The following is an 18,350-nucleotide window of genomic DNA, read 5'->3' on the forward strand; positions in this document are numbered from 1 at the left end:
ATCAATATCCAATCGGTGGGAGTTTGACTCCCTGCACCACCAGCGATCATCTTACCAAGCACAGCGTTATACATTGTATAGCGGCTCTGCTTGGTACTACAGCTCAGGCCCATTCACTTGGATGGAACTGAGCTGCACCTAAGCTATGAAACCGATGAATGTGACATCACAGGCCTGGAATAGGCTGCTGCACTCAATGAAGAGATGTGGCCTCTTCAAACAGCTGATCAGCAGGGGTGCTGGGAGTCAGACTCCCACTGATCAGATAATCCTGACAGGTTATCAGTATCAAAATCTCAGACAACCCCTTTAAATGAGATGATGAGTGGTCATTCTAAAAAGCCAGCATGAGTACAACAGAACCTACAACCTATGTGCAGGTGAGGGAACTGTTTGCCCGTCATATCTGCAGCTAAACAATAGTTCAAGGATATGTCCAGTGCTTAGAATTTTTATTAGCAATCACATTGTATAAATAACAAAAGGAGTAATAAAATACCTTACCGATACTTTGCTGCTACTGTTTTGCCGTTTTCTGGGTTCCCCAACTCCACTGATGTTTTAACAGAGATTGGCAGCAGTAGACACAGGTCTATGTCAAAACATCAATGCTAGAGGCCAGGATAGAGAGACTGGTGGCAGACCCGGATGGGCCAGAATGGGGGTGGCGAGGGACCAGTAAGGTATTATTAAGTATGTTATTTTATACCATTCTAAGATTTTGAGCAAAAATTTCAAGGACTGGACAACCCCTAATTGACCTGATGAAGAATAAGTATTGAGTCATCAGGGAACATTGTTGATTTAGGCACAAAAAAAGGACTAAACAGGATCGAGGAGGAAGAGAGCTGCTTCTGAAGGACGTCTGAGGTAGAAAGAATGAACAACTTTTGGCAATATATATTTTTATAGTAAAAAGATTCCTAACACCTCCTTGGGAGAGCAAAATCCATAAAGTCCAATCCATAAAATATTTAAAACATAGCCACCACACCAAACAAGAGTGAATTCACAGCTTCCAGCATATACATTAAATGTATCCATAGGTCCCCAAACAGCGTGTCTTCCTTTTGGCCTCAGCTGGGTTGGTATCCCTTTTTTTAATCTTTTTTTGTTGGACAGAATACCATAGTTGACTATGCTATTCAATCCAGAGGCATCCAGTCCCACACACTTTTTTAGCATGGGAACCTACTGTGTGGGCAGTGTATGCTCATGCAGTTGCATACATCGAAAGTATATTTTGGGAAATTCTCCCAACGTACACTTCCTACATAGTGTGGGTACACCCTAAGTAATCACGCTGGAAATGTCTCCTTTCTCTTGAACGTCCCACTTCACAATGCCTTCACCAATTCTATTTGTAGATGTCAGCGGTACAAAGGGGAAAACAATCTGTAGGAGACTGTACTTGAGTTTAGCTCATATACAATTTTTTTGGGGCATGGACCCTCACAATACAGCCCAACATGATATATACTTTAAGGGGTAGTCCTACGATTTAAACTTGTCACCTATCCACATGGAACTGATTGGTGAGGATAGTGCCTGAATGGTGGGGTCCAAGCGGTTGGACCCCCACCAATAGCAATAACGAGGATCCTGTGTTCCCCCATATGAATGGAGCAGTGGTCAAGTATGTGTGCCGCTGCTACGTTCATCTCTATAGGGCTGCCACCGATAGCTGAGCAGTGTACTCCCTTTTCTTTGGCAGCCCCATAGAGATGAATAGAGCACAGCCAGTATGCACGCTCAACAGATCCCCCCCTTTATCATGATGGTAGGGGTCCCAGCAGTCAGATCCCCTCTGTTCAGACACCTATCACCCATCCTGTGGACAGGTAATACATTAAAATCTTGGGACAATCCCCTTTAATAGGGTTAAAAAAATGATAAACCAAACCCTTCACCTAAGCAGACACCATAAAATAGGCATAAATCCCAATATATCCCCAAAGCTCCCAGAAAAGGTATTAATGTGATATGTCCTGTATATACACCTACGCAAACCAAAGGGGTTAACCCAAAATGGCTATTTATCACCTATCCACAGGCTAGGTGTTAAAGGGGCTATCTGCAACTGTATTGATGACCTGTGGATAGGTCACCCCTTTAAAGTAAATGCAGCTGAATTGCAATACAAAACGAACCTATAGACCAATTCAGCGTTCACTAGAATGATTTTTCTAAGACCCTAATTTCTCCTCACAGCAGTCATGAATAGCGTGGTGGTGGGTTGTCTCCATCACTCTCATAGACTGTGCACATGTTTGACCACTCAATTCAAATTCCTGGCTGCGGGTGTACAGTGACTAAGAAAGGTGGTCTCGAGACCCCTGTTCTAGTTTGAGTGGAGGTCCTGTGGATAGGTGATAAATGTCGATTGTGGGACCACCCCTTTAAAAGGGTTTTTCCTCTTTTGGCAGACCAATATGGGCAGACCTGCAGAGGAAAGCATACTTACCTGCTTCCCACTGCTAGGTCCTGGCTCTTTTGCTCCCCCACCACTGCTGCAGCACTTAGGGTCCCCGTCTGTCAAGATCTGGTTTGACATGGCTGAAGCCAATGAGTGGCTGCAGTGGTGATGTGCTCCCCACTTGCGTCACATGACCAATTGACCTGATGCAAGGGGGGCAGGTCACTGCTGCGGCCAGTCATTGGCTGCAGCTGTGTTAAATCAAAGATTGACAGTGAAGGACTAGAGCGCTTCAGCAGCAGCTGGGGAGGAAAGGAGGCGGTCCCAGTGGCGCAGGTAAGTATGTGTCCCTCTGCAGGTCTATCCATGAGGGGCGTTCTGCCAAAAGACCCAGAAGATGAACAGCCCCTTTAAGCTCTAGATCTATATTCAATTCAAGGTTTGTAACCTATAAATTCATCCTTGTACCAAATGAGACCAACTGCTCTTTCCCACACAGTATCTGAGCAGAAACTAATGCACAGGGTTCCATGAGGCTTCTTCTAGAAGACCTGATGAAGTGGAAAATTGGTAGAGATGCAAGAAGGCAAGATCTGCAGCATGCTAACTTGCATACTGGTGAGTAGTGCATTTAACTGTATACCTCGTATAACACCTGGTGACACCATAGCAATATTTTTAGCTTCCCTATTACATCTTATATAGTTAGAGGAGCTGCTGGCCCCAACAGCAATAATGAGTACAACCCTGTGCTCCAGATCGAACAATAGTATATATTTATGTATCGTATATCAAAACTACAATTAAAATGACTTTACCTTATCCCAACAAATTCATACGCTAACAAAAGCCATAGAGCTCAGAAGAGACCTTCGTCAAACACAACAGTGTCTGGGGATACCTCCAGAGCAAAGGAAACCAAATGCAGTCTTGTTAAACTTTCTTGAGGTCTTAGAAAGGTAATCCCATCTCTGCAGTTCATAGCGGAGATGGGAATACGCATCCTATGCAGTGGCCACCGTGGCCAAAGTTATGGAGACAGATGAGCAGGCCATACAGTAGTAGTTTTCTCCTGACCTAAACTTGAAATTGAAGACCCACGATTTAGTTAAAGGGGTTGTCAGGGACTTTAATATTGACGGCCTATCCTTAGGTGAGGACATCAATATCAGTGGGGGTCTGACTTCCAGAACCCCTGAAAATCAGCTGTTCAGCAGCAGCTTTGCTGCCGAAGATAGGTGGTGGTACAAAAAAAATCTCTGGATGGAGTGGTTACTGCTTTCATTCACTTCAATGGGAGAAGCAGTGCAGTAACCAGCTCCAGCTATTGCCCAGTGGATGGAACTTTGTAGTTCTGCCACCTATTTCCAGAGCTACTGTTAAACATCTAAATCGGCAGGGGTTCTGGGAGTTGGACCCCCGCCAATCTAATATTGATGAACTATCCTAAGGACATTGCCATCAATATAAGTTTCTGGGACAAAACCTTTAACAAATATTGCAGACAGGATAAAAATTGGGGTGCATTCCAGTGGTTTGTTCATCGTTGGCCCACATAAACATCAACAATCTCACTTACTAATATTGGACCAAGTCAAGATACTATCAGTTTTTACCAGATGGATATCCTTAGTGACCTCAAGCCCACATCATTTAGACTGTTCTGATTGGGTATGTGTTAACATGTGTTTGTTGAGAACAGATTTGGCAATAAAATGTTTTCCACACATGTGACAGCTGTAGGGTCTCTCGCCCGTGTGCTTCCGCTTGTGCATTTCCAACTCTGTCTTGCTGAAAAAGCACCTGCCACACGTGGAGCAGTACATAGGTAACGAGTGACTTTTCTGGTGTTTTGCGAGTGACGTTTCACTGTAGAAACATCCTCCGCACACCTGGCACACACACAACTTCAAGTCTGTGTGAATGACCTGGTGTTTCACAAGGAACGACATCTCTGTGAAGCTTTTCCCACATAAGGAACATATAAAAAATTTATCTACGGTGTGAATGACTTGATGTCGAGCAAGATCCAAGTTACTGTAAAAGCCTTTATGGCAACTGGGACAGTGATACAAAATCTCCATTGTGTTGGCACTTTGACGGACTGAGTAGACAGAAGAACAGTTTTTCTCATTCTCATCTGTTTCACCTGAATCCGTTGATGTAACTGGAGGCTCTTTAACAGTATTTTTGAGGTTTTTGCGCTTTATTCCTTTGTGTGAGGCTGGTCCTCTTTGCTTAATAGGAGATGTAGATTGTCTCGAAGGATATCTGCGTGTTTTGATGTGTATATGATCGTCACCTGAGACTGGTTCCTCCTTAATTTGAACAGGCAAGTACTGTGTACTAAAGTTGGTGTCGTAGTGGTCTTCGCTGTTGGATAAGGCTGGTTCCTCCATAATATGAATAGTTGAATGCTGATGCATATGGTCAGTGGGCCTATAACTGTCAGGTTCTGCGAGCTTACCTCTATCAAATGAGAATGATTCCTGAATATTATGAGTATATGGATACTGTGAGGGATCTGTGGATGTATAAACATTGGGTAGAGTGAGATCTTGTCCACCACATGAGACTGGTCCCTCCATACTATGGAGATAAGCATGTTGTGTATAAATGTTGGAGTCTGTGGAGTTTTCTTCATCATCTGAGACTGGTTCCTCCTTAATATGAACAGAATGAAATTGAACAGTTGGGTCAGTAGTATTTGGAAGATTTTCTCCATCCCATGAGACATCACATGGTTCCTCCTTAATATGAATAGAGGAATAGTGTAGATCCTCTACATGACTGATATTTCTATTTTTATATCCAGATATTTTTCCGGTAGTGGCTTCTCTTGAAAACGTTTGTACATCTAGAGGGCTATGTATTTTTAAACTTTCAGTTTCAGATTCAGTATCCATAGCCATATCATCTCCATTTAGATATTCTGGAGTTACATTACAGAAAAGACTATTTTTGCAATCGGGGCCATCTAAAAGAAAAAAAAAAAAACATGAAATCATTACACTTTGTGACATCTTTAGAATCTGATTTCGAAATAGACACCTGAAAGTGAGTAAAACCTCACCAGTCTATTTAAAGGGGTTGGCCTATCTCAGACTCATCAAAGTCAGATTAGGGCGCATCTCACCTCTGGGACCAGCTCCTATCTCCAGAAGTGAAGGATAGCACACAGCACATGCACCAGTGCTCTTCATTCCCTGCTATGGAAGTGCCAAAAGTAGTCGAGCGAGCACGCTTGGCTATTCTTGGCAGTTGCACAGCAGTGAATGGAGGGTGCACTGCACATGTACAGCCACCTCTGCATTTACCTCTACAGGACTGCTAGAAATAGGTGAGCCAGCACTTTGCTATATCCAAATCTCCCATAGCAGTGAATGGTGGGTGGCTGTGCTTGTGCGCTGCGCTCTCCTTCACTTCAGGGACCTGTTCTGGAGTTAGGTGCAGGTCCTAGAGGTGGGACCCACATCTGTCTGACATTGATGGCCTATCCAAGCGATATTCCATAAATGTCTGAGATGAGACAACCCTTTTAACCTCCTATGCATAACAAAGACTGAACAATCATTGGTTCCTTCAATAGGAATAACATAACACATTCTGCAAAGTAGACATTCCTCTCTTACCTGGTAATATAATATTTTGTCTGTTCTCCATCAGGATGTCTTTGTAGAGATCCTTGTGTCTTTCTATATACTCCCACTCCTCCATTGAGAAACAGACAGTGACATCCTGACATCTTATAGAAACCTGACACACACAATGATACAGTCATCATCCATACACAGTGACCCTCTGTTACGGTATAATGCCCCAGCATTCCCAGCGGCGCTCACCTCACCAGTCAGCAACTCAATGATTTTGTTGGTCAGTTCTAGGATCTTCTGTTCATTGTCCTCTTGAGGTGTCACAGAGTGAGGTGGAGTCAGTAAAACATTTCCCAGAGTCCTACAAATCCCTTCTACGACCTGAAGTCTGTTGTGTGTGGCATGTCCACCTGGCTTCTTCACAATAATATAATCCTGTAGAGAGGCAAGAGACCTCAGTATAGATATGGGCCTGAAAACATAATATACACCTGCATGATACAGAAGAGGATGTATCATCACCAGATTTTACAATACAGTCTGCAAACTCTATTAAATAGATCTCTAAGAGTTGGTGAGGCTGGTGTACTTACTTTGAAATCGGTGTTGGAATGGCTGTACAGTCCTTTCTGAGTGTTTTCCAATCTGACACTGAAGTAAGCATTTTAAGCCCTTAAGGACACGGCCTTATTTCACCTTAAGGACCAGGCAATTTTTTTCAAATCTGACCAGTGTCACTTTAAGTGGTGATAACTTTAAAACACTTTGACTTAACTAGGCCATTCTGAGAGTGTTTTACTTCATGACACTGGTAAAATGAAGTCCAAAAAATTAATTTTTATTTATAAAAAAATATCAAATTTACCAAAAATTGTAAAAAAAATTGCAAATTTCCAAATTTCTATTTCTCTACATCTATAATACATAGTAATACCTCCAAAAATAGTTATTACTTTACATTCCCCATATGTCTACTTCATGTATGGATCATTTTAGGAATGATATTTTATTTTTTGGGGATGTTACAAGGCTTAGAAGTTTAGAAGCAAATCTTGAAATTTTTCAGAAATGGCACCGTTTTTATTTTTTGTTATTTACAACATTCATCTGACAGATTAGATCATGTGGTATTTTTATAGACCAGGTTGTCCCGGATGCAGCGATACCTAATATGTATACTTTTTATTTTATTTATGTAAGTTTTACACAATGATTTCTTTTTTTAAACAAAAAATAAAATCATGTTTTAGTGTTTCCATAGTCTGAGAGCCATAATTTTTTCAGTTTCTGGGCGATTACCTTGGGTAGGGTATGATTTTTGCGGGATGAGATGACAGTTTTATTGGCACTAGTTTGGGGTGCGCATGACTTTTTGATCGCTTGCTATTACACTTTTTGTGATGTAAGGTGACAAAAAATGGCTTTTTTTACACCGTTTTTATTTTTTTACGGTATTCACCTGAGGGGTTAGGTCGTGTGATATTTTTATAGAGCAAGTTATTATGGACGCTGCGATACCTAATATGTATACTTTTTATTTATTTATGTAAGTTTTACACAATAATATCATTTTTGAAACAAAAGAAAAAAAATAATTTTATCAGTTTTTATGCAATTATCTTAAGTAGGGTCTCATTTTTTGCAGGATGAGATGATGGTTTGATTAGCACTATTTTGGGGGTACATATGACTTTTTAATCGCTTGCTATTACACTTTTTGTGATGTAAGGTGACAAAAAATTGTTTATTTAGCACAGTTTTTATTTTTTATTTTTTCCGGTGTTCATCTGAGGGGTTAGGTCATGTAATATTTTTATAGATACGGTCGATACGGACGCGGTGATACCTAATATGTATACTTTTTATTTATTTATGTAAGTTTTACACAATAATATCATTTTTGAAACAAAAAAAATGATGTTTTAGTGTCTCCATATTCTGAGAGCCATAGTTTTTCCAGTTTTTATGCGATTATCTTAAGTAGGGTCTCATTTTTTGCAGGATGAGATGGCGGTTTGATTGGCACTATTTTGGGGGTGCATATGACTTTTTTGATCGCTTGCTGTTGTACTTTTTGTGATGTAAGGTGACAATAAAATGGTTTATTTAGCACAGTTTTTATTTTTTATGGTGTTCATCTGAGGGGTTAGGTCATGTGATATGTTTATAGAGCCTGTCGATATGGACGTGGCAATACCTAATATGTATACTTTTTTTTTCACTATTTTTTCCCAATTTTTATTTTTTTGGCGGGGGGGAAATGATGTTTTTGTTTATTTTTACTTGAAACTTTTAATTTTTGGGAGGGAAAACTTTTTTTTTTAAACTTTTTTTTCATTTTATTTTTTGTCCCACTGGGACTTGAACTTTTGGGGGTCTAATCCTTTACAATGCATTCCAATACTTTTGTATTGGAATGCATTGGCTATAGGAGTAATACAGTGAGTATTACTCATACAGCTTCCGGCCTGTGAGATCCAGGGGACTGGATCTCACAGGCTCGTCACCAGAAGGCAGCGCAATGCCTTCCTTAGGCTTCACGCTGCTTTCCATGCCATCTGGTCCCCCCTACAGCCGCAGGGTGACCCGATGGCACCACCAGCAGCCGCAAACCGCATTTAGCCAAGGTGCCTGCTCAATGATTTGAGCAGGCACCTTGTTCCGATCACCGCCCGCCGGGTGGCGGTGATCGGAAATACACATGACGTACCGGTATGTCATGTGTCCTTAAGTACCAGGACAATATGCAGTACCGGTATGTCATATGTCCTGAAGAGGTTAAGTGTCCAGCTACAGAGTGCTCAAAATACACCACCATGTGCCAACCATGCCTGTATTGTGGTTCGCAAACAGCGGGTCTGCAATAAAGGGGCACCGGCCGCGTGCACACCATATCACAGATGCGGATCCATTCACTTGAATTGGTCTGCAATTCGGGAGATACAGTGCAGTGTGGAACAGAGACACAGATCGGAAGCCTACGAAAGGACTATGGTCATGTGCAGGAGCCCATATCGATAGGATATGCCACAAATGTCCAATATGTGAGGGTCCCAGCTCTTGAACTTGCTTCTGTGTCAAGACTCCTATCCCCACCATGAAATATGCGGCGTCCCTTTTATTCACTGCCATGGGACTGCCAAAATTTGTTGGGCTATTGGGTCTTTGACTATAGCAACACAAAAACAAACAATTAATAGTTTTTATTGTACAAAGATAGAAAAAAGGAGATTTTTTGTATAACTTACCAGTTAAATCTCTTTCTCGCTCTTCCTTGGGGGACACAGACCTTGGGTATAGCTCAGCTCCCTAGGAGGCGTGACACTAAGTAAAACTGTTAAGCCCCTCCTCCATCAGCTATACCCTCAGCCTGGAGATAGAGGCTACCAGTTGCGTGTCCAAGTAGTGAAAGGATAACAACCAATAACGGAAACAACCAGCCAGCAACCCAACGGGGCGCCAGACCATAACCCTGTAACCAAACACAGAAGGGTGGGTGCTGTGTCCCCCAAGGAAGAGCGAGAAAGAGATTTAACTGGTAAGTTATACAAAAAATCTCCTTTTCTCGCCCATTTTCCTTGGGGGACACAGACCTTGGGACGTTCAAGAGCAGTCCAAGAAGGGAGGGACCACAAACCCAAGGCGGAACACCACCAAAGCATCAGGAAACCGCTGCCTGCAAAACCAGGCGGCCCAAAGCAGCATCCGCTGATGGATGCGTATGCACCCTATAGAACTTTGTGAAAGTGTGCAGAGAGGACCAAGTGGCTGCTTTGCACAACTGTTCAGCCGAGGCCCGATGCCTCTGCGCCCAGGAAGCTCCGACTGCTCTGGTGGAATGAGCAGTGACGCCGAAAGGCGGAGGTCTGCCCTTGGCTCGATAAGCCTCAGACACCGCCAGTTTAATGAAACGGGCAATAGCCACCTTGGAGACCGCCAACCCTCTGCGCGAACCCTCCGGAACCACAAACAGGGAGTCCGTGCGCCGAAAGGACCCGGTGACCTCCAAGTAAATCCTCAACGCCCTGACCACATCCAGACGGTGCAGTTCCCGTTCTCTGGGGTGGGAAGGAGAGGGACAGAGCGACGGAAGGACGATGTCCTCATTGATGTGAAAGGCGGAGACCACCTTTGGCAGGAAAGTCGGGGGACAGGCCGAAGCACAACCTTATCCTGGTGGAAGATCAGGAAAGGTTCGGAGCAAGAAAGAGCCGCTAACTCCGACACCCGTCGGAGAGACGTGACGGCCACAAGAAAGATGACCTTGCAGGACAGAAGGCGAAGGGAGACCTCCCGTAAAGGCTCGAAGGGGGCTGATTGGAGCGCCGAGAGCACCACATTCAGGTCCCAGGAAGGAACTGGAGGGCGGTACGGCGGAACAGAGTGAGCCACCCCTTGTAAGAAGGTCTTAATTGGCCCTAGAGGGGCCAGGGGACGCTGGAGAAGAATAGACAGCGCCGAAATCTGACCCTTCAGAGAACTGAGGCACAGCCCCAGGTCCAGACCCGACTGGAGGAAGGACAGGATTGTGGGAAGAGAAAACCGGAGAGGTGGGATGCTCCGGGACTCACAGAACCCCAGATAGGACCTCCAAACCCGATAGTAGATCCTAGAGGATACGGGCTTACGAGCCCGGATCATGGTGCGGACTACGTCCGCGGAGAAACCCCGTCGCGTTAAGACGGCGGTCTCAATAGCCACGCCGTCAAACGTAGCGAGCCTAAATGCTCGTGGAAGATCGGTCCCTGAGAGAGAAGGTCTTCCCTGGAGGGCAGTGGCCACGGTGCGTCTGCCAACAGCAACATTAGGTCGGCGTACCAAGACCGGCGGGGCCAATCCGGGGCGATTAGAATCGCGGGGACGCCCTCTGCCGCGATCCTCCGAAGAACCCGTGGCAGGAGGGGAAAAGGAGGAAAGACGTACAGAAGGGAGAATTCGCGCCACGGAAGGACGAGCGCGTCGGCGCCGTATGCCTTCGGGTCCCGTGCCCTGGCCAGGTATAGGGGGACCTTGTGGTTGAATTTGGAGGCCATGAGGTCCACGTCGGGGCGACCCCAGCGAAGACAAAGGGCTTCGAACACCTCTGGGTGCAGGGACCATTCTCCTGGGTCGATGGTGGACCGGCTGAGGAAATCCGCCGCCCAGTTGTCCACCCCCGGGATGTAAATCGCAGATAAGGCCGGCACGTGCGTCTCCGCCCAGAGGAGAATGAGGGTCACCTCTTGCATCGCTGCAGCGCTGCCTCCCTGATGGTTTATGTATGCCACAGCCGTGGCATTGTCCGATTGGATCCGAACAGGGTGGCCCCTCAGCAGATGGGTCCAGTGTCTGAGGGACAGAAGAATTGCCCTCAGTTCCAGAATATTGATTGGAAGTCTGGACTCCGATAGAGACCAAACGCCCTGGACGGACCGGGGAGGGAAAACCCCCCCCCACCCCCGTAAGCTGGCATCTGTGGTAATCACCAGCCAGTTCAGTGGAAGGAAGGACTTCCCCCTTAGAGGGATATGCAACCACCAGCCGAGGGAAGCTCGAGCCAGGGGAGGCAGAAGAAAGGTCCTGTCCAGACTCCTCAGTGATTTGTCCCAGGCCGACAGAATTGCCCTCTGAAAGGTGCGGGATCGGAATTGTGCGAACGGCACCGCTTCGAAACAGGCAACCATCTTTCCCAACAACCGCATGCTGGATCTGAGGGAAGGGCGGTGATGACGGAGGAGACTGCGAACCGACCCGCGAAGGGCCAGACGCTTGTCCGACGGAAGGCGGACCTCCGCCAACTCTGTATCCAGGAGCATCCCCAGGAAGATCAGCCGTCTGGAGGGGGTAAGGGAAGATTTGGGGTGGTTGATAATCCAACCGAACCGCGTCAGGGTCTCCAGAGTGAGTTCCACACTGCGGGATGTCTGAGAGAAGGAGGGTGCCTTGACCAGGATGTCGTCCAAGTATGGGAGAAGAAAAACACTTCTTGAACGTAGAAGGGCCCAGACAGGGGCCAGGACCTTGGTGAACACTCGAGGAGCAGTCGCCAGACCAAAGGGAAGGGCGACGAATTGGTAGTGATCGTCCCCCACCACAAAGCGCAGGAAGCGGTGATGACATGGAGCAACCGGAACGTGGAGGTATGCATCCTGAATGTCGATTGAGGCCATGAAATCCCCTCTTTCCAGGGAGGCCACTGCGGACCTGAGAGACTCCATCCGGAATCTCTGCAGTCGGAGAAAACGGTTCAGGCGTTTTAGGTCCAAGATCGGACGCACTGAGCCTTCCTTCTTGGGAACCACAAAGAGGTTCGAGTAGAACCCCCTGAACCTTTCCGTCGGAGGCACGGGGGCGACGACACCCTTGTCCATTAGAGAGTGAATGGCCGCGAAGAAGGCGGCCACTCGTACGGGATCTCGCGGAGGACGGGATCGGAAGAAACGGTCTGGCGGAATGGACGCAAATTCGATTTTGTATCCGCAAGATACAATCTCGAGCGCCCATGCGTCTGAGATGTGGGCCCGCCATACGTTCCTGAATAGGAGAAGGCGGCCCCCCACCCGGGTGGGTGGGGGCGCACCTTCAGGCAGAGGGCTGCTGGCCTGTGGGAGCCCGTGCAGGCTGGGACTTGCGCCAGGTAGGTTGCGTCCGAAAAAACGGCTTCTTGCGTCTATCCTGGGCTGGGCCAGAGGAAGAAGAACTGGCCGCGGGTCTAGGCAAAGACCGGTCTAAGGGCCGAACCAGAGGCAGTAAATATGGCCTTGGAGAGGGATTCCGTACGACGGTCCTCAACAGACTGGAGGGAAGATCCGTCCTGTACAGGAATAGTAGTGCTTTTGGACAGGCGAGCCACGGGAGGATCAACCTTAGGCGGGGATGTCCACGTGGTCACAGAATCCGCTGGAAAGGGATAACAAATGTCCAGCTTTTTGGGTGTAATAAAGCGGACGTTAGGCCGAGTCCAAGCCTTGGATACCACAGAAGAAAAATCAGCGTGTATGGGAAAAACCTTGGAGGCCTGTTTGGGGCGGAGAAAGGACACGCCGGCCTGTTCAGAGCTGGGGGGGGTCATTGTGTAGCTGAAAGGTATCACGGATACTAGTGACAAGATGCCCCACCGCGGACGCCAATTTGGACGGAAGCTCTGAGTCCATGTCCACCTCCGAATCCGCCAGTTCTCCCTCAGAAAGCGTATCCCTTTGAGAGGATAGACTTGACTGAGCTCGCACGCATGGCGGAGAGAGCGAAGCATCTGGAGAAGATGTGCGCTCAACCCTTGAACGTTTCTGAGTATGCCGGGCCCTGGAAGATTCGCTGGGAGGCAGGGAACCAGTGGGGGCGGCAGAAACGGTAGTCCCAGCGGGTGCGACAGGGATTGTGGCAGCCTGCGGGAGAGGCGGTCTATCCACGAGACGGCCCACTACGTGTGTAAGGCTTTCCACCGCCTGAGACAGAGACCTAGCCCAGTCAGGGGGTTCAGAGGCACCGGGGGGCGCAGCGGGAAGCGGGCCATGCAAGGCAATGCGGCTCAGATTGCCCACGCGGAAAAAGTTCCTTACAGGCGGTACAGGCATGGTACCAGGGTTTGGGGGCACCTGTGGGATCTGACATGCTGAAGTGTGGTTGTACTCTAATATAGAGACCACAAAGGGTTATAGCAGCTATGACCAGGAGGGTTAGGAGAGGGTTAACTGTCCTACCAGTGCCTCAGAAGAACGTCAGGAGATGGCCCAGATCAGCAGCAGCAGCAGAGAAGCAATGAACAGCAGTGAGCAGCAGAGAGCAGCAGAGAGCGCCCACAGAAGCCGAGCGATGTACACAGGAGGTTAGAGTCCCCCACCGTGTCCCAGCTTCCTGTCAGGAGTGAGGAAGCGCGGGAAACCTCAGCAGAAAGCGCGGGGAACAAGCTCCGCCCCCTCCAGCGCTTGAAATGTCTCCTGTAAAGGAGAACATAGCTCCGCCCCCAAAATGACGCGCGCGTAAGCCCCGCCCCCTGCCAGGACCGCTAAGCCCCGCCCCCCCGGTCTCGGCGGGAAGGGGGAGAGAGAGAAGAGAAAAAATGGAGTCAGCCCCGAATGAGGGGGGAGAGAAAGATAGCAGCGTGGGGGGGAACGGCGTGGGGGTGCTGAGGATGCTGCTGTGCTGCATTGTCCTGCAGATGAGCGCAGGACAATGCCACGGGTGCCCCCCTTACCCAGAGGGGTAGATGCTGCAGATAGGGACGGGGTATGGGCTGGAATAGCCATCTCACCGTCCGACGTCTTCACCCTCAGTCCTTTCCAGCAGGGTCGCCCCTTCAGCCACTGGCACCGCAGTGGCAGGAAGCTGGAAGAGGGGCTTGGCGTGCGGGCGACCCCCTAGCTGGCGGGATGTAGGGGAGCCATTGCTGCCCAGATCCTCCTATTGCTTCTGTGGGGGAGGCAGCAGTGCAGATAAGTTGGCACTGGCGCAGCTCAACCCCGGGAGAGCAGAGAGGTCTAATGCGTCTCTGGTATCCCTAGGAAAAAATAAAATAACAAAATTAGAAGAAAAAGTAAAAATAACAAGGAGAAAACAGCCCTGCAGTAGCAGGGAGTGTCTTGCCTCCTTGGACACTAAGCTAAAACTGGTAGCCTCTATCTCCAGGCTGAGGGTATAGCTGATGGAGGAGGGGCTTAACAGTTTTACTTAGTGTCACGCCTCCTAGGGAGCTGAGCTATACCCAAGGTCTGTGTCCCCCAAGGAAAATGGGCGAGAAACAAGAAATATAGTGGAAAACTTTTACCTTAAAAAATATAGTAGATTACTTTTACCTACTGGAATATCCCTTTATGTGATTAAATGAGTATTCCAACTACAACAATCACTTCTCATATGAAAGTACTTTTATAAATATTAGTGTCATCCTTATTAAAGGGGTTCTCCAGGAATTAAGAAAATGAAAATACTTAAATATCACCTTATTATAAATATATTACCAAATACCTTTTTATTAGCTATAATGGCTCATTTTGGCTAGGAGGCAATCATCAGGGGAAACAAGATGGCCGCTGTCCTATTAGTACACACAGAACCTGTCCTAATCACACAGCAGGGCAAGTTACTTCACAACAGTGAGCTGCAGAGCTGCCTCATCCTCCTCAGTACAGTTTAATATGATCTTCAGCAGAATCTCTGTAGGAATGGATTTCATGAGGAGACATGAAGTACAGAGAGTAGGTAGGGATGTGGCCGAGGAGCAGCAGCTCTTGTATGCAGTCTCCATTACCACAGTCTGTCCTGTGCGTCGTCTCTGCTCAGTGCTCTGAAGTAACTTGTCCTGCTGTGCAATTAGAACAGGGTTTGTGTGTACTAATAGGACAGCGGCCATTTTATTTACCCTGATGATTACTCCCTAGACAAAATGATCCATTATAACTAACGAAAGGTATTTGGGAATTTATTTAGAATACATTAATATTTAAGTATTTTCATTTTCTTAATTCCCGGAGAACCCCTTGAAGTAATTAGCTGAAGCATACATGTCACTAGAAAAAGCCCAGTGAAACCCGCCTTTTGTATCATTACGTTCCTGCTTTAAATTTCTTTAAGAGTTGTCTGAACTCTTATAACAGTAAAATCGTGCGATCACCATGCTAAACCCAAAGTGGAGCAGATTTACTAATCCTGTCCAATATTTTGACAGTCAGTCTATAGATGGATGCAGTGTCTCATGCTGGATGATAAATTTGGTGCATCTTAAACCAAACTTTTTTCCTGCTAAGCCACGCCCCCTTATCAAGAGAGGCACAAATAATGCCTAAAACACATAATAAATGTGGTGCAAAGAATTTATGCAATTTTTGGGCACAAATTAAGCCAGAGTTTTGGAGCATTTAGCTTTGTAAATCTCGACCACTGACTTCTGCATACCCTCGTGACCTGAGCCATCATCTACTGCCAGACTGACCCCTCATCCCTTCAATAACTGAAACACGGCACCCTCAGACCAGGTACCTCTGTCTCCGTAGGACTAGTGGAACTGCCTTCCAGATAGTGCAGAGGTGGATTCTAATGAGTTGTGGCGATAGAAAGAAGATGGCTCCAGGAAGGCAGGTGGACGACCTCCCATTTTGGACCTGGCAAGCTGAAAATGTGATGGAGCCTTGGGGGTGACACTCTTGAAATGGATGGCAGACAGGATGTTGTCGAGGGCACAAAAATGTGCAGATGATATATTGTTTAATTAAAAGGCGGATGTTGGAAAAACCCTTTTAAGCATTTTAAAGATAATGTCCGACACTGGACAACTATTGGCAGGAGTCTGGACAGGGTTTAACGAGAAAAAAAACAACTCACTTTGTCCTAGTTCCAGCACCACGGCCCTCGTCCCCGGCCGTTCCTGCATATGTCAACATTGAGGCCATTGATTGGCTGGCAGGGATCACATGCATGTAGACTGCATGTCGCACATCTGGTCCAGAAGGGATCGGAAGTGCAGATGTTGGGAGACGTGGCCCTGGAAGCAGGACACTGATGTGCTGAGTGGATTCATTTTTTTCTTGTTACATCATGTCCAGCCCCCTGCCAATATTTGTCTAGTTTCAGACATTCCATTTAAATAAACCATATTGTAGGTTCCAGGCTAGAGAGACCCAATCCCCAAAGGTCTGTAGACAACAATTTTATTTCTGTCTTCATGCCCCGTCTGACAAGGCAAGGCTATAAGCACATTTAGCATGTAGGTTGGGAACTTTCTCGGTGGCACACTAAACATGGCATGCACACAGTCTAATAGAGCTAACAGTGAGGTCATGTGACATATTTCCCAGAATCCCTCACCTCTCCAGTTAGCAGATAGAGGATCTCCAGCGTGAGGTTAATTATTTTCTCTTTTATGGCGCTCTTGTTCTTCTCCATCCTTAGATGATCAGCTCTGGGGTCTATCTTGTAGAAAGGAGTCTGTGATTGGTTGTTTTCCTGGAAATGTAGAATAATAATTCGATAATCAGGAAGAAAAAAGATTACAAAGGTTTATTGCAGTGAAAGAAAAAAGCTGCACATGCCGTCAAAAATAAAAGAAGGTATACTTGCCAACCTCCCACCGCTGTCGTTCCAACAGTGCCGGGGTTCCTACAGCAATCCACCTTCTATTCCTGTCACAACACGGCAGGAAATCGGTGTGTTTCTTCAGTGGACTACCCCTTTAGGATTATTACATTTGGGGCTTCTACAGAGGTGTAAATATAATTCATAGGGTCCCATAGAAAAATAAGATATGGCCCCACTACCTAGTGTGAGAAAATTTTAAAGCAGTATAAGTAGCAATAATTAAAAGGTATGTACAATAAACCATCTATCAGAAAAACCACGTTATAGCAAAAATGCTGCATATTGTTATTCCCCACATACAGGTCCAATGTTCTTTGACCTGACTGGGCCCCCAACCCCAGGGCCCCATAGCAAGTTCTATGGCTGCTATGGCTATAGTTACGCCCATGGGCTCCTAGTAGGGCTGGGAGATTAATTGAATTAATTAGATTAATTCACTCATAAGGCCTTTGACTATTCTCTTTTTTTGCAGAATCAGTAAATCGATTTGGCTCACCACTTAGCCCACCAGCCTGCTGCGTTACTAAGCCCGCCCGTCCGCTGTGTCACTTGCTCACCCTGCCATCTTCTTCTGCACTGCCAATCTATATATGTGTAGTAACCCCTGCACTGCCAATCTATATACACTACTCACAAAAAGTTAGGGATATTTGACTTGTGGGTAAAATTTCTGGATGAAATTAAAATGCACTCTAACCTTTACAGGTGAACTTAAGGTGACCTTCTCTAAACTTCTGAATGCACATGTACAACTGTTCAGAGTTTCAGTACTTTTTGCACAACCTGCTATTCTCTAACAAGGAGTTAACGGCAAAATTCACAACAGGCATTTGATCCATGAATCACCTGATACATTTCCTGGTTCAGTTAGAATTGGTATTTAAACAGTCCTCCTCATCATGGTGTTCATTTTGACATCATGAGACCAAGATAACACCTAACAACTGATCAACAGTACCTCACCATTGCAAGGCTTCAAGCAGGATGTTCTCAGATGGAAGTGGCCACTGAGCTTAGCGTGTCATAGAGTGTCATTAGCAGGTTGCAACAGAGATACAGAGAAACTGAAAAAGTTACAGAAAAGCATAGATGTGGACGTCTTTTGGCCACATCCCGCACTGATGACTGCTTTATTGTGAACAATGCCCTGCAGGACCGGATGATGAATGCCACACAACTCCAGGCCCATTTAAGGGAGGTGTCACGTCAGAACATTCTAAACCGTTTACATTAGCGTGGCTGCGTGCTAGACGACCTGCAAGGGTACCTGACCACACCACCAGGCACAGGCA

At 46.5% G+C, this 18,350-nt stretch overlaps 1 protein-coding gene across 4 annotated transcripts in view; it reads right to left on the reverse strand.

Annotated features, from left to right (window-relative positions):
* Window positions 1-1,312: 1,312 nt before the first annotated feature.
* The window catches only part of LOC122942317 (oocyte zinc finger protein XlCOF7.1-like), a 44,014-nt gene continuing 26,976 nt past the window's right edge, over window positions 1,313-18,350 (reverse strand). Inside the window, exons 2-6 of one of the 4 annotated variants that reach the window (XM_044299869.1) lie at window positions 17,045-17,237; window positions 16,789-16,926; window positions 6,259-6,444; window positions 6,049-6,172; window positions 1,313-5,393 (exon numbers count right to left, since the gene is read on the reverse strand). In XM_044299869.1, coding sequence (XP_044155804.1) covers window positions 4,066-5,393; window positions 6,049-6,172; window positions 6,259-6,444; window positions 16,789-16,866 — 1,716 coding nt within the window. In that variant the 5' untranslated portion in view covers window positions 16,867-16,926; window positions 17,045-17,237 and the 3' untranslated portion in view covers window positions 1,313-4,065. Of the gene's footprint in view, window positions 5,394-6,048; window positions 6,173-6,258; window positions 6,482-16,788; window positions 16,927-17,040; window positions 17,238-18,350 lie in introns of those variants that run through there. The other 3 variants (XM_044299870.1, XM_044299871.1, XM_044299872.1) reach the window with 3 other exon arrangements.

The sequence above is a fragment of the Bufo gargarizans genome, chromosome 6 (assembly GCF_014858855.1).
Source record: "Bufo gargarizans isolate SCDJY-AF-19 chromosome 6, ASM1485885v1, whole genome shotgun sequence".
Classification (NCBI taxonomy): Eukaryota; Metazoa; Chordata; class Amphibia; order Anura; family Bufonidae; genus Bufo; species Bufo gargarizans.